Below are 16616 nucleotides of genomic sequence, written 5' to 3'. Positions count from 1 at the left end.
TTTACAATAAATTAAAGCCTTAAATTTCTAACTGAAAAAATATATATGTTATAATAGTGGAAAATATTTTTACATTTTTTGATTATTAAAATATTGATGTGATTTAAATTTTTTTAAGATTTTAATTGAATGTGTGGGTAATACTACTTTAGCACTATCTTTACACTTTTTTTTTTAATTTAATATAATATAATAACAAATATTAGTTAATGATAATTAAAATAAAAAATTTCATAATTTCAACTATTTATTGAAGGTGTAAAACATACTTATATTAAAAAATAATGAAATGAAATAGATATTTAAACGGCCATATCAATTAAATTAAATTAACTTTATTTTTTCAAATACTTTATCTTATAAGAAGCAAAGGCATGGAAGATGAAATTGACGTCGTAACGGAATAGATTCAGAAATGATCTTTCAACTGTAACAGTCACTCAATTCTCATGGAACTCTCCTCTCCTCCGTCACCTCCGATCGCCGACAACACCGATCCCGAGCGCCGCCTTCGTGAAGCGGAGGAGCGTCTCCGAGACGCTATCGAGGAGCTTCAACGCCGCCAACGACGCGCCGCTGCTCATGCTTACCACAACCTCCACCACCATAACAACCTCGACTCCCCGCCCTGCGATCACGGTCCCGATGAGTCCTGCATCGCACACGCTATTGGTAATCTCTGCCAGACTTTCCTTCTCTCTTACGGTGTTAGAGTCGGTATTGGAATTCTCCTCCGCGCATTCAAGCTTGCTCGAAGGCAATCCTACTCCTCTCTCCTTGATCTCAAGGTTTGTGATTCATCAAACTTAATATTGAACGTTAAATTAGGTTCTAATTTTCTGATTTTCCATGTTTATTAACGGTATTGAATGTATAATTAGTTCAATTTTTGCATGTGTTTGACTTTATGAGTGAATGTTTAACCTAAATTCAGATAGCTTTTGTCTTAGTGGGATCATGTTTGGACTGAATAACAAGTTGTGATTTCAAATTCATTTATTTGGATATATATTCTAGTTAAATTGATCCAGAAGCAGGATCGTATCGAGTTTAGTTCAATTTTATTTCTGTTCGTATTATTGTGTTTTGTTTTGTGAATTGGTATTTGATGGATTTTGCTTGAAACAATTGGTTATTGTTTATGTTTTATGATTTTTTATTTTACACTTGTTTGCATTGCAGCAACTTGTTTCTGAAAAAGACCTAATAGTCAGGGAAGAAGCATGTCGTATTGGTTTACTTTTTGGTGGTTTCACTGGATCTTATCATGCGCTTAGATGCTTGTTTAGAAAGTGGAGAAAAAAAGAGACTGCGATGAACGCGTAAGTTACAATACAAACTCTTTTGATTTTACATGCTCTTGAGTAATGTTCTATTTTTTTTTGTTTTGCTGTATATAAATACTTGGATATTGTTTTATGTTGTTGTTTACATTTGTTGCTTATTTATAACTCTGTTTAAGGGGATGATGGAGCAGAATTTTAGCAGGTTCAGTTGCTGGTTTCTCAATTCTGGCACTAAATGATTCAAATAGGAGGCGCACACTGGCTTTATATCTATTAGCTAGGCTAGCTCAGGTATTTGAAAGTGAACCCTTGGAATGGTTTCTGAACAATCTGATACAGATGTATTAACATTTTTAGTTTCTTGAAAATTATTTGCATCCATAAGGCTAATACATATTTATATGTCAGTGCGCTTATAATTCTGCAAAATCTAAGAACAAGTTTCACCTTTGGGGAAGTCATTGGAGACATGGAGATTCTTTGCTGTTTTCACTTGCTTGTGCACAGGTATTATAAATTCATTTTCCTTTCCATGCTAGGATTTATTCTTAACTTATCATCCTTGTAATTTTGAAGTGTCAAATAATTGATAATCTGGCTTCAGTAGAACGGCCATAAAACTCATGGGAAGTTTTTCTTGAATAGAAGGGGTGTTGTTTGTCTGTTAACTAAACATGAGCTGTTTCGAATAGCTCAAATGGAAGTGAATGAGTTATCGGATCCTATTGAAGAAAATGGGATTCTAGATAAAGTAAATTGGATGCTATGAAAAAATTGATCAAATTGAATTTGAAGCACTTAATAGGATAGTGGAAGATTGAAGAAACTCTAGGAGAAACCCTTAAAAAAGGAATTCTAATACAATCAAAGCCCCAACAAATGACCAGAGAAAACAAGTATTAAGTGGACTTGTGCAAGTGCAAGAGCTTTTTGAAAATCTATTGACAAAGAATGCAATAAAACTGGGGCATTAAATGATGATCATATCATGATCCAAGTCTTAGACAATAAAAATTGACATTACTTTCCTTTGGGTGATTATGTAGGGTATTTCAAGATCTTATTAGGGCTTTATTTGCATATATGATTAGTTTTTTTACATATTTTATTTGTAAATTTGATTAGGGTTTGTAGTTGTACAGTTTTATTCAGAGTTTTATTCCCTTATTTAAGATTTGGTCATATTTTGTTAGTTTGCTATTATTACCTATATAGTACCGACACTTCGGGTTAAAGATGTGTCGGGTGTCCGGAACATTTCAGCGTCTGACAATGGAACATGTGTTACATTCAATCACTTTCTTTTCCTTAGATTATTACTTATACTTATGTGCTACCTGCTACTGTCATGTCCGTGTTTATGTCATTGTCGTGTCCGTATTTGCGTCGGGGCTTCTTAAATTATTCCAGGATTTGGAGTTTGGATAAATAATTAGGAATCAGTTTAAATTTCTTAGTTTCCTTTTTATCATTTAGAATTCTAACAAATGATTGTAAATCATGTAAACCCTATTTTGAGGATCTTTGGACTTTACACATGTTGTGGGTTCTGAGGTCAAATAAACCACTATAGCTGATTCCACCTAATGAGATATGATGTGGTTCTTGTAGAAAGGAATGAAAAAAGAGGTATATATAAATTAACGAGTGGAATTTTCTTGAATGTATCAGCGCTTTTCAGGCTTCCGTTGTGTACTTGAACTACACACTAAGTGTATGTTTGGATTTTCATCAAGTTTAACAAAATCGCGTCAAGTGACCACGTTAACGCAAAAGCTCCATTTTCCAGCTTCCCATTTTCCACGTTGAAAGTGCCTCGGGACGCGAGAATGTCACACAAACGTAGTTCCAAACATATGCTAATACAGTTTGTGAAAATAAATGAAAATGTCTAACTTGTAGAAGAAATCTACCAAATCACCATGGGAACCATATTCTACTTTATGGTTTCCCTGACTTCTTAATTATTAGTGGATATGGTTTTCATGTAAATTTTAAATTTTTATAATTGTGAAACACAGGTTATGTATGCCTTTGTAATGCGCCCTGAGAGCTTGCCGAAATCCTATCAAGAATTCATTCAAAAGACCGGACCAGTTGCAGAGCCTGTATACAGGGCTGTAAGAGATAGTTGTAGGGGTCATCCAGTTGATGTTGCTTCACTACACACCTACTTATCTCGCAAAGGAAAATCTGACTATGTGAAGTTGGAAGAATTTCCCTCTATTATTCCTTGTTCCATCATTCACGCAGGAACAAATTCATGTTTAGCTCACGAAATTAATGCAACATCAGCAACCTTCAAGAAAACTTTTCCACTTTACTTCTCTCTGACCTTTGTGCCATTTGTCGTTCTGCACCTACAAAAGGTACTCCTCTATCAAACTATTTGTGTTACTTGTACATTTGCAAATTAAATACTCGCAAAGATTAGCAATAAAACAGTGTTTTGTAAAAGAAATATATGCGTAATTTTAATGCCTGTGATACGCACTCTGGAAGCAGTACCAAGTTGTTAAGTTGCTGCTACAGAGGCGCTACACCGCCATAGAATAGCGAAATTTGGACAAACCGCTATTGTCTGATTTATGCTTTTTAGTACTAAATGTTGTCAAGAAGAGACGCTATAACGGTGCTGTAGCACTGCTGCATTACAGAATTTTAACAGCCCTTTATTTTCACCTATCCACAATTGACTACGTTGTTGTCTGGAAGATTACCAAAACTAATGTCTTGTTGTTAGGTTCCATATTTTCCTGCGACAATTTCTGATAGAATTCACTATGCGTCTAATGAATTTCATATTTGGAATTTTATCATACCTTTCCTTGCAATTCAATCTGAGATTCTGAGTATAATGGACAAAGGGCTTCTAAAGGTTCAATACTACTGATTCATAGTTTCTTATTGATGATTTTTACGTGTATCCATATCTCTATACTTCTATAGTGCACATGTCAAGGTGCCTCTGTTGCCACAGTATGACTAGGGTTCAGGGAGTCTAAATTATATTAATTATTGTAAAGAGTCCCACATTGGATGAGATATTGATCAAAAAACTTTTTTATATAAGTGAAAGACATCCTTTACTTTACAAGCCGATTTTCTAGGGTTGAATTAGCCCCTACCTAAAGTTTAAGATAGTATTAGAGTTTATCCAAAATTTGTTAGCCCACCTATTCTCGGGCCACTTAGGCCACGTTCAAGATGTCTAACCCTGGGCATGTGTTGAGACTTACGAGTTTCAAATTGGATGACGTATGTCCTGAAAAATTGTTTTCAAGCAGGATACATCTCTCACCTTTCAAACTAGTTTTTAGAGGGACGAGTTAGATCCAATCCATTTTTTAAGAATTCACTTATAGTCTGAGGGTTTCATATGTTTTCTTTTTCTATCATCAATTTGAGTGATTATCTTATCTCATATACCCAATATGTCGTCACATGGATTTAAAGGATGATATAAATATTGTACTGACATATTGCTAAGACTGAGTAGCTTTTATGCTATGAATGAAACTATTTGTACACATGTTGTCTTCAGTGTGCAATTACCAATGCCACAACTTCTATCGCTGCCATTGCTGTAACTTCTGTCATGGCTATTGTTATTTTGAACCTGATGAGGAAGGTTGTTTTTTCAGTTCACTGGTGCTCCTTTCCACACTTTCTGGGTTGCCATTAAAGGAGCTGTTCGGTCAACAGCCTTTTTGTCTGCTTTTGTTGGAATCTTTCAGGTATGTTTTTCCTTGTTATTTACATTTTTAATATATCAATGTAATGTAATATTAATAATATTTCTAATGTCTTTTTGGTTTTGTAGGGAGTCATTTGTTTGCATAGAAAACTTTCTTCAAGAGATCACAAACTTGTGTATTGGATAGCAGGCGGAATATCTGCCCTTTCAGTGCTATTGGAGAAAAAAGCAAGGCGGGGTGAGCTAGCTTTATATGTTCTTCCCCGATCAGTAGATTCATTATGGTATATCTTGGTGAATAGGCACCTACTTCCAAAAATTAGGAATGCTGAGGTATGTGATTTTGCTACTCTGCACTGTATCAAAAGAAGCATTTCTCTTGTCATTTTGTAGCACTCACCCACAACATGTTTCTAGTACATACTAGTGACAAACTTATTAAGAAGTGTATGTCTGTTTTACTGTTGATGTTTTTAGCTCCAATGTCCGTCGACAACTCCGTACAATCAGAGAATGAGAGTTTAATGGTAGGAGATATCAGAAATACTGATAGTAATTAAGGATCTAATGAAACTAATTCTTCAAGGATCTTGCACTAGGATTCCATTATGCTTGAGGAGGAGTTATAGCCTTGTATTGCTGACTTTAGAAATCATCTAATTTTATGCTTTTGGCTGGTATAGGTCTTTTTGTTTTCTCTCTGCATGGGAGGGATCATGTATTACTTGGAATACGAGCCAGAAACCATGGCCCCATTTCTTAGGGGCCTGATTCGACGCTTCCTTGCCAGCAGAATTAGCAGTCCAAGCCTGCCGTCTAATCAAACTGCTACTCAAACCGCGTGTCCAACTCCATCTTACACATACTTACAAGCTCAAGATGGCATCACGCCGCCGAAATTACGAGAGAGAAGGGACAGTGAATCTTCTTCTGAGAAGTTCAATCTTGAGTCTATTCCCGGGCTTTGACATGGATTTTGGGTCTTATATCTAAAGGGGTTCTGGGAGTAGGGAACCGTCTCTCTGAACTTCTATTTATTTAGGCTATTGGATATTCTTCCTGGTATTCAATCATTTCAGCTTACCTATGCCAACTACTCGATATTTAGGGAACCAAATTCTATATAAATATCACCATTGACTCCGCATTTTTTTATTGGATGGCTCGTGAAGAAGTTGTTGATGTCCAGGTGGATTGTAATTTTCTCTTTTTATCAAACGTTATTAAGTGCTTGGATAACAAAATTGTTGTGGTGTAGTGGTTGGCGAGATTACTCAAACAAACAAAAATTGCTTGGATGTTTAGATTATAGCAATAAGGGATTTTGCTCCGTGCAAAATTAGTAATATGTAAATTTTAGTTTTGGTCCTGTACTTTTTCTACTTTGATTTTTAAGTCAACAGGATGGGCGAGTTATATTTTAGGTCCTTGTGAAGATAAATAAAATTCATTTTAAAACTCAAGAAAAAGTCTCTGAAATCATGTCTCATACATTTATCAGATTGATCTAAGATGATTAAGTGGCATTTGTTAAAACTTATAAATTTTGGAGTTGATTTATATCAAAGGAAAATATTTTACAGGAATTAAAATTAAAATTCATTAAATATAGTGGAACCAAAAACATATTTATCATTTTTAATGCACATAATAATAATGAGTATCTTCTTCTAAAACTTTATGTGTTAGAGCTTCTTAAATACTTCTTTCAAGCATATCCAACGGTTGAAAGTTCATAAGAAAAAAATTTAAGAAAAGAAATAATTTATGAGAAAGATAGGAAGTAAATGGTTGTGCTTTGAGGAGAAGGCATCACAGTACAACACACACATGAGAGGATCCAAATCCGATTCTTTCGGTTAGTCATTCAAATAGTGTAAATCAAATGCTCTTGGTAAGACCACTTATAATGGGGAGGATCCAAATCCGATTCTTTCAGTTAGTCATTCAAATAATGTAAATCAAATGCTCTTGGTAAGACCACTTATAAAGGGGTGTTGAAAAAATTATTCAATAGTTGAATGATCGCAATGGAGTGTTGAATGATGTGTTGAAAATGACGTTGATTAATTGGTGTTGAAAATATTCAACATGTTGAATGAGAGAGTGGTAGCTATTATAATACTTTGTAAAATTTTATTAATTGTTGTGATTGTTTAGATTTTTATCTCATCTTAATTATTTGAAATCAATTATTTTATAATATATCAATTTTTTATTCATTTTTATTTTCATCAAAATTTATCAATTTTTTTTTATAAAAAAGACCTTGTTCATTAAATTTGGACACAGAAAAAAATCGAGATTTTTCTCTCTAATTTTTTTATTTAGCCTCCAATAAACTCTTGTTTGTAGCTCTAACCATCTTTTTAGTGAAATAGATCCCACAAATAACTCTTTCAACATCCAAAATTCTACTAAAATATAAAATTTAAAAAAATAAATTTTTTATAAGTTATTAAATAAAAAAAATTTATTTAACTCTTAATTATTTTAATTTGATTTCAATCGATAATTGTTATTAATATATAATCACAAAAATAAAAATATAAAAAAAAAATAAGAAGATGAAATAAAAGTGGTGGGGTAGGATGTTGAATTTTATTAAACAAAACTATTGTAGTGAGTAAAAGTTGAATGAATATTGAATTATTAGGTGAAAGAGAGAGAAGATGATGTGAAGTGTAAAAAGTAAAAAAAAAAAAATAAGAGTGTTGAATCCATAAACTATTGTACATCTTTTAAGAATGAAAAATGTTGAATCCACTTAGATGAGAAAAACTCTTTTCAAATAAAGTATTTTAAGATAAAAATCCAAATCTTCAACTTATGAAGTCACATAGACTTAGTCAAAGATCAATTTTGAGACTGATTTTTATACTAAAATATGGAGATGGGACAGTCTAGAAAGGGGGTTAAATAGACATGTTCTCTTTTATAAATCAATTTTAAAACATTGATTTTTTTAAAAAAAATCAAAGTTAAAAGTGCGGAAATAAAATGTGACAAGCGGAAGTAAATATATAACGGGTGGATTCAAAAGCTATATGTTTCCTTATCATCTTAGGAACAATGATTCAATCAATGTCATAACCAATTAGGGAACTTGAAATTGCTTTGACAAGCAGTTTAAATAATTTATAGACAATACAATCATAATTCAAGTAGTGAATCTTAGGAACAATGATTCAATCAATGTCATAACCAATTAGGGAACTTGAAATTGCTTTGACAAGCAGTTTAAATCCAATAACTTATAGATAATACAATCTTAATTCAAGTAGTAAACGTTCAACGAATTAAATTTATAGACAATACAATCTTAATTCAAGTAGTGAACGTTCCACTATTTTTAAAATTAAAGATACAAATATTTTGATACAACGAATTATTATTAATTCGAACACTAACAACTCAATGTTTTAACTAACGGATTTAAAACAATAATCCCAATACAAATTCTTCTGTAACCTATTAAAAAAATTACAAGGACAAAAAAAAATATTCTTATGGGTTCAACTTCAATAGATTAAATGATAAGGTGTCTGAAGGAATATGTCGAACCCTCCTTGCAGTCTCCAAACTATAGGAGTCTCTCCTTCATAATATTGTACCTTCTTTCACAACAACTTAACATTGATCCACAGAGTACACATTTTCTTAAAAACACTTTTTTGTCATACGTTTGTTTTTATTCTCAAATTATATTTCAACATGTTTTTTTTAGCAATCATGTCTTTTTGTTGCACAATAGAAACTTGTTTCTATCCAACAAATTTATCCTGAAAAAAGATTTTTGGTGGGGTGATTTGTGAAAAATATTTACTGAAAATTTTAAAATTTCAGGTAAAATCTTTCAAAAAATTTAAAATTTCTAATAAAATATCGAAAATTTTAAAATTTTAGATAAATTTTTTAAAAAAATTTAAAATTTCTGATAAATATCCCACTTTAAAAAAAATTCATATGTGCTTGAAATTTCTAGTATCGTCCAAAAGATTTTATATATTTTTAAAAAAACTTTGAACAAAATTATTTTTCTCTTTTCATACATTTGAGAGGTGTGGTATAAGTGTAGAATAGCAGGATTTCAAAGGGCTAGTTTTTTCTCCTTAATTTTGTTACCAAGGTATCACCCAATCTTTGAAAGAAATAATCCATCTTCATTTATAAAACTATAAATAGTTAAATTTAGTTTATATGGTTGATTTTAAAAAAACTGATTTAATTTAACAGGATTTAGTTTAAATTAGTTTTTGAACATCTAAATTAAAATTGTAATAAAAATCTATCAATATAGAGACAGAATGGTAGTTTATGTTTGAAATAATAATATTAATAATAATAATAAAGTTCTTAATTATATTATTAAAATAATACAACCTTCATATTTTATCAAACTTACCAAATCTTTTTTCATTCTCTATTTTTTTTTCTCTTTCATCACTATCTTACTTCTTTCTTTCACAATTTTCTTTCCTCACCTTTTTCTCTTCATTTCTGCATTTTCAACAACAATGTTGAATATCAAATGTTTCTTTCAATCTTCAAAATTTAGTTTACTTTAATTATAGTTTTGAAATAGTTTTAAACATCTTTAATCTTTTGTTCATATACGATTTTAGATTTTATTGTTACTTCAAATTTTAGATTAGTGATGTTTCAGGTCTGTAAAATCAGTAATGTTTTTTAGATCTGTGAAAAAAATAAATGATTTTTTCAGATATGTGAAATAAAAAAAGATATAAAACTTTTGAAGGATGGATGGTGTTCTTCAGATTGGTGAAAGCAAAAAACTCCTCTATTTATTCTGCCACCTCATCAAAAATGGTATACGGGAAATAATATATAATTGATCTATATATTTTTATATACGAAAAATGGTATTTATAATCAAAATAATTTTTATTAAAAAATGGTATACGCGAAAAAAATTCACTATTGATCTAAATATTTTTATATACGAAAATTTTCTATTGAACCAAATATTTTTGTAAATGATAACTAAACAAAAATAATATTTGTATACGGGAAAAAATCTATTATTGATATATATTTTTTTATATACGAAAAATGGTATTTATAATCCAAATAATTTTTATTAAAAAATTGTATATGGGAAAAAAATCTATAATTGATCTAAATATTTGTATATATGAAAATTTACTATTGATCCAAATATTTTTGTAAATGATACCTAAACCAAATTAAAATTTGTACATGAAAAAAAATCTATTATTGATCTATATATTTGTATATATGAAAAATGGTATACGAGAAAAAATCTACTATTGATCTAATTTTTTTTTGTGTAATCAAGATATCAATATAACGGAGAACTAAATATTCTCAAAATCTGATTACACATAAAATGGGGTTAACCCGCCAACAAAAAAAAATTACAGACCAATTAGAATTGCGAAAGAAATAACAAAGGATCTTTGTTAAATTCGTAAAAGCTACAAATGGGATGAGTAATTTCTCCTATAAAAGACCACTTCCAAATCAAAGATTTAATGTTCCATACTGTGTTATTCACATTTCAAACCTCATTGCGAAAACAAATCTCATGCCTACTTAACCAAATAATCCACACTATTGCTAACCACACCACACCTAATTTACCTTCTTTCACTCTCTTTTTTTTTTTACAAAAAGAATACCAATCCATGAAACACGATAAACACTCTTCTTCCAAAACCCCCCAAGACTTACCAATCCAAATAGAGATCTCCCTCCACACCGGCTCCATCGTCTTGTACATCAAAAAAGAGTGATCCCGATTTTCTGGATCAATACCGCAAAAACCACACTTTATGTTGTCCACAGACAACGCTATACCTCTAACTAAAAGTAAATCCTTTAACGGAAGTCTATTCACAAAAAGTCTCCATCCAAATGCTTTGATTTTGAAAGGAACTTCCAACTTCCAAATTAATGACAACGCAACTTCGTTCTTCATAAAAGGCCCGAACGGAATGCGTTTACCGGCATAATGCCTATAACAAGAAGCCACAAAAAAAACACCGTATGCCGAAAAATTCCAACTAATTTCGTCCTTTCCCATTATGCTTGGACCACCCCTAACTAGAGAATTCTGAAAAGAAACGTAATTCGACCTTATGGATATGTTTGTAAGATGTGACTCCAATATACCACAATTTCCCCATTTCCAAATACCATTTTCCCATCCTTCCATTCCCGCCATCGACACTTTTTTCAATAAAGAGGAAAAATATAAATCCAGAAATTTATCTTTCAAACTCATGACGTTCCTCCACTTCGCCTCCCAAAAAGGAGTAGTGAACCCATTACCCGTCTTAAAACAACAATGTGTCACCATGGGATCATCCCCCCCCCCACTATCACCAATAACGGTCAAATATTTCCACCAAGTAGAAGAAGAAGAAAAAGAAGTAGAAGAAGGAAGAGAAGAGTGAGGATGACAATAGAGTAAAGAAAACGTACCTCCGCATAAGCTTTTCATGGATACATCACCATAACGGGCCTTCAACAAGTTATACCAAAGCGAATCCTCCCCCTTTAAAATTCTCCACCTCCATTTGTTAAGAAGAGCCAAATTGAATTTCAAAATTATTTTTATGTCGAGCCCACTATTCTTAATCGGGAGACAAACACTCTTCCAAATCACCCAATGAATTCTCCTTTTGTTATCCCCCACCATCCCTCCCCAAAGAAAATTACTTTGCATTCTAGTAATCTCCTTAACAACCCTTTTTGGCATCTTATAAAAGGAAATAGTGAAAATAGCAAGCGATCCAAGGATGGATTTTAAGAGAGTTATTCTTCCACCCAAACTAAGAAAACGATTCTTCCAACCCGCCAACCGCTTCTTTATCTTAGACAAAAGTGGAATCCAAGAAGAAAATTTCCTAGGATTACAACCAATGTTAATCCCAAGGAAAGAAAATGAACAATCCTCCACTTTACAAGAGAGAACATAGGCGGCGACATCCAAAAAATATTTACTTACATTTATTACAATCAACTTACTCTTATTGTAATTTATTCCAAGACCCGAGACCAACTCAAACTTCTTCAACACCACTTTAATAGCCCAAACTTGATTCCAAGAACCTTCCCTCACTAATAAAGTGTCTTCCGCGAATTGAAGAATATCCACTACACTACTCCCATTAATTCCCACACCTCTAAAAACTCCATTCTCAACCGACTTCCGAACAAGAATCGCAAGACCTTCGACAACTAAAACATAAAGAAAGGGGGATAAATGGTCTCCTTGCCTTAATCCTTTTTCAACACGAAATTCCTCTGTTGGGCACCCATTAACCATCACGGACATATTACTATGAAACAATAACCTTTCTATCCATTTTCGCCACTTCTCCCCGAACCCCATCCCCCTTAACATATATCTAAGAAAATTCCAAGAGACTTTGTCATACGCCTTCTCAAAATCCACTTTGAATAAAAGACATCCTTTCCCTTCTTTCTTCGCAAAATCCACCACCTCATTAGCCACCATTACCCCATCAAGAAGTTGTCTATCCGATTCAAAAGCACTTTGACACGGAGAAATAATCGAGTGAAAGACCTTTTTCAATCTTCCCGTCAAAATATTTGAAATAACCTTATACATACAACCCACCAAACAAATAGGCCTATAGTCATCCAAAGAGAGAGGACTTGGAGACTTAGGAACCAACGTCAAGAAAGAAGAAGTTATCGCCTTAGAGATAAAACCACCCGAATGAAAATAATTAAGAAAATTCAAAATATCCTCCTTGATGAAACTCTAACACTTCTTTATAAACAAAAAGGAGAAGCTGTCCGGACCTGGACTCTTGGAACTACCACACCCGTTAATAGCTACTTTAATTTCGTCCACTTGAAAAGGCCTTTCAAGGAAAGCAACATCGTTGAAACTAATACTTTAAAAGAGATAACATCTAAGAGAATTATATCTGAGTCCTCTTCTAAAAGTTTATTAGAGAAATGCTTCCTTACTTCCTCCCTCACTTCCTCGTTTGATCTAAATATTTTTATATACAAAATTTACTATTGATCCAAACATTTTTGTCAATGATACCAAAACAAAAATGAAGTCTTTATACGGAAAAAATATATTATAGATTTATATATTTTATATACGAAAAATGTTATTTATGATTTAAATATTTTTTATTAAAAAATGGCATAAGCCAAAAAATCTATTATTGATCTAAATATTTTTATATACGAAAATTTAATATTGATCCAAATATTTTTGTAAATGAGACTTAAACAAAAATAATATTTGTATACGGAAAAAATCTATTATTTACGAAAAATAGTATTTATGATCCAAATATTTTTTATTCAAAAATGATGTATGAGAAAAAATCTACTATTGATCTAAAGGAAAAAATCTACTATTGATCTAACTATTTTTATATACGAAAGTTACTATTGATCCAAATATTTTTGTAAATGATACCTAAACAAAAATGATGTGTACGAGAAAAAATTTATTATTGGTCTAAATATTTTATATACGAGAAATGGTATTTAAAATCAAATATTTTTTATCCAAACATGATATACGGAAAAAAAATCTATTATTTATCTAGATTTTTTTTTCTTTTTTAATATTTTATTTAAAATAAATGATCTATCCAAATACGCGTAACAGAACTCGTGCGTATGCATGGATTTGTTACTAGTGTTTTTTGAAAGTTGAATTTGAGATAAACAAGGAAAATTGCACACAGATGTGCATTTAGAGGGTTCTAGAGTTTTTCCAACCATCTTTCAGTTGGAAATCGAGTGGGCCCTTCACTAATGACCCAACCCGTTTTTCTTGGTCACCACACTTTCAAGAGAATTCTACTTGCCACCCTAAAAATTAACACTGACACCCCCCCCCAAGGATTGAAAAGACCAAAATACCCAACCGAAATCATTTATTCCATTTTAAGAAATCTGCGGAGAGCACCTGATTTTTCAAATTTTAGGGCGATACCGAAAATTTGAGTAGTGTATCGAAAATTTTGCAAAAACAAGTTGTCGGTATTTTTATAAAATTTCCGGTATTTCATACCGGCAATTTTGAAATTTATGGTATTTTGTACCGGAAACTTCAAAATTTCTGGTATCTTTATAAATTTTTAAAAATACCGTAAATTTTGAAATTTCCGGTATTTTTTCAAGTACCAGAAATTTTGAAATATTTGAAATTTCCGGTAGTTTGTTTTTTTTAAATTATATTTTTATTTTTTTTCCAGTGAGGACTAGAGGCAGGGATGATACAGTTACGGGTCGAGCCATCGATAGAGCCGAGGCTCGTTCTCGGGCTGATGCTGACGAGGCTGGTACGTTAGTCTTACGTACTGGGCGCGTTTCTCTGACCGGTTCTAACCAGAAACGGAGGGCTGAGGAGGCGCAGGCGGGTAGGGGTTCCGTGCACCTTGGCACAACGATGGTAGAGCTTCCACTACTGTGGACGGGCATGATGAGGCTGGTCAGGATGCTAGGGTTGAAGTTGTTGCTAGGGTTGGGGATGTTGTTCATGAGGATGCTAGGGAGGATGTTTGTAGGGTTGAGCCGGTGGTTGCTAGGATTGAGCCGGAAGTTGTTAGGGTTAAGCCGGAGGTACATGTTATTGATGAGGGGATGATGATTAAGGAGCGGATGATTGTGGCTGATGAGGGGGTTGCTGAGGAGGTGGTGGTGCATTGTCATACCCCAAATTTGTCCTACCCCTTTAATTTTACTGGCTTAGACTTCGCATTCATCTGCATACCTCCATTAGGTCATTTAACATAACTCATGCATCCATTAATCAATAACGTAGCAAGGGATCAAGGGTCATGAAGCAAGCTGGAGTTTCACATAGATCTCGGCAAAAGGTTATTCATTTCCTCAAAGAAAAAGGATGTGTGACATTTAATCAAGAATGTGACTGATTCTTTGGATTAAGGTTTGTGCCCTGAGGCTTTTTGGTGACCGGGTAATCTCATGATCTTCTTTCACATCAAGGTTATTGACTTGATTCATCTAAGTGGATAGTGCTACAAGTCGTGGTTAAATGGTCTCATTTTTGTTGCAAGTTATGGGTTTGACGTTGTTCGGAATATTGAAGCACAGAGTGTGGAGAATGGAATCTTGGAACAACATAGATCATTTTCAAAGTTGCAAATGGAAGAGATTGGAAATTCAAATTAAGTGCAAATGAAGGGAAATAAAGGATCCGAATGTTGGTTGGAAAAATAAGATATTCACACCTCATTACAACGTCAAGAGTCAAAATATATTACAAAAAGTTCAAGTCCATTCAATGTTCAAGATTTATCATCAACCATTACATTGTCCATACAAAAATTCAAATTCCATAAGTCCGCATGAGCTCCTGGTACAGTACAGTCCACATACATGAGACATTACATGAAAAATCATACAAAAAACACATGTTACAAATCCTAGTGTCTAAGCCTAATCCCTTTGCTTTACAAGGTTGAACTTAATGCTACGCGACTTCGTTTTCCACCCCTCAGTGTATCATTACATGAAGAACATCCATTTTGTAAAACAAGACATAACCACCAAAGTTTACAACAAAAAGATACATCTATCAATTTCCAAAAATCCTAAGCTCCTCTTCATGTTTTCTTCAAGTCCACTTCTGTTCAAAACTTCATCTCGCCATTTCAAGCCTTGTGATCTCCACCATTCCTCAAGTTCAAGCAATCTCCAGACACCATCAAAACCTTCACGGAATCAGTGCACAAATCAGCTTCCATGTCATTACAGCCCTGCAAGTAACCTGTTCATAACCATTGCCTACATCAACAGCCAATCCAAACAACATACCAAAATCCAGCACATACTCAGTCCTGCAGCATACGCAAAACCACAGATTTCAATATTAAACAAAAATACCTCACAATTCCAATCAGTTTTCACATACAGCCCAGTTTCCTAACATTTCTATTAACCTCATATCATTCAAAAAACAGTCCCATAAACCAATACACTCATGTTCACGCAGTTGGTCAAAGAGAAAATATCTAGCAGTTTCTAACACTTCCAATTTTATACGCACGGTTCAGAATTCTACGTATATCAAACATATACCATACTTGCTGCAACATACCTAGTGTGTCAGTAAACTTGCTGCAGTTGGAACCATGCTCCAGTCCAAAAAACCAACCCTGCAGCCTACACTTGAAATCAAAACCGCAGCCCTGCACACATATTGCTTGTCACCAACTTGCAGCTATTTTCCTCATCTTCACTTGTTAAAAATAACCTGCATATCACACAAAATACCACATTCAAATTCCAGCCATATTGTCACATAAACTCAAACCAATTTCTAACTTCAAAAAACCTTCTAACAGAACCCACACTAACAGAATTAACCAACCAATTTCTCTCACAACTAACTACAACAGAACCTAACCACCTATTTTCAGTTCTCACTTAACTAACCACCTATAACCAATCCTAACCGCTTCTAACAGCATTTCTAACAGATAACAGAAACTAACAACCTTCATAACTAAATACCTATCTCCGATCCTAGTCAGCATCTCCAAGCCTAAAGCCAACTAACTCTCAACCACACTTAACAAACTCTGATCCTAACTCCAAACCAAAAATCACCCGAACCT

General features: G+C 33.1%; 1 protein-coding gene across 1 annotated transcript; it reads left to right on the top strand.

The window, feature by feature from the left end:
• The first annotated feature begins 352 nt into the window (after positions 1–352).
• Positions 353–6406, top strand: LOC131622237 (uncharacterized). The gene is made up of 8 exons (XM_058893265.1): positions 353–788; positions 1183–1322; positions 1478–1577; positions 1695–1793; positions 3308–3655; positions 4931–5023; positions 5110–5316; positions 5667–6406. The coding sequence occupies exons 1-8, from the start codon at positions 450–452 to the stop codon at positions 5949–5951; spliced, it is 1611 nt and encodes a 536-aa protein (XP_058749248.1). The 5' UTR covers positions 353–449; the 3' UTR covers positions 5952–6406.
• The last annotated feature ends 10210 nt before the right edge of the window (positions 6407–16616 follow it).

Source organism: Vicia villosa, unplaced genomic scaffold (assembly GCF_029867415.1).
Source record: "Vicia villosa cultivar HV-30 ecotype Madison, WI unplaced genomic scaffold, Vvil1.0 ctg.000025F_1_1, whole genome shotgun sequence".
NCBI classification, from domain to species: Eukaryota; Viridiplantae; Streptophyta; class Magnoliopsida; order Fabales; family Fabaceae; genus Vicia; species Vicia villosa.
Note: the sequence above shows the minus strand (reverse complement) of the source record. Positions and strands in the feature narration are given on the sequence as shown.

Bases quoted from the DNA above. Each gene is read 5' to 3' on its own strand.
- LOC131622237 (XM_058893265.1), top strand. From the start codon at position 450: ATGGAACTCTCCTCTCCTCCGTCACCTCCGATCGCCGACAACACCGAT. The intron at 1,578-1,694 runs GTATTTGAAAGT...TTTATATGTCAG, and splicing joins TATTAGCTAGGCTAGCTCAG to TGCGCTTATAATTCTGCAAA. The intron at 5,024-5,109 runs GTATGTTTTTCC...TTGGTTTTGTAG, and splicing joins CTTTTGTTGGAATCTTTCAG to GGAGTCATTTGTTTGCATAG.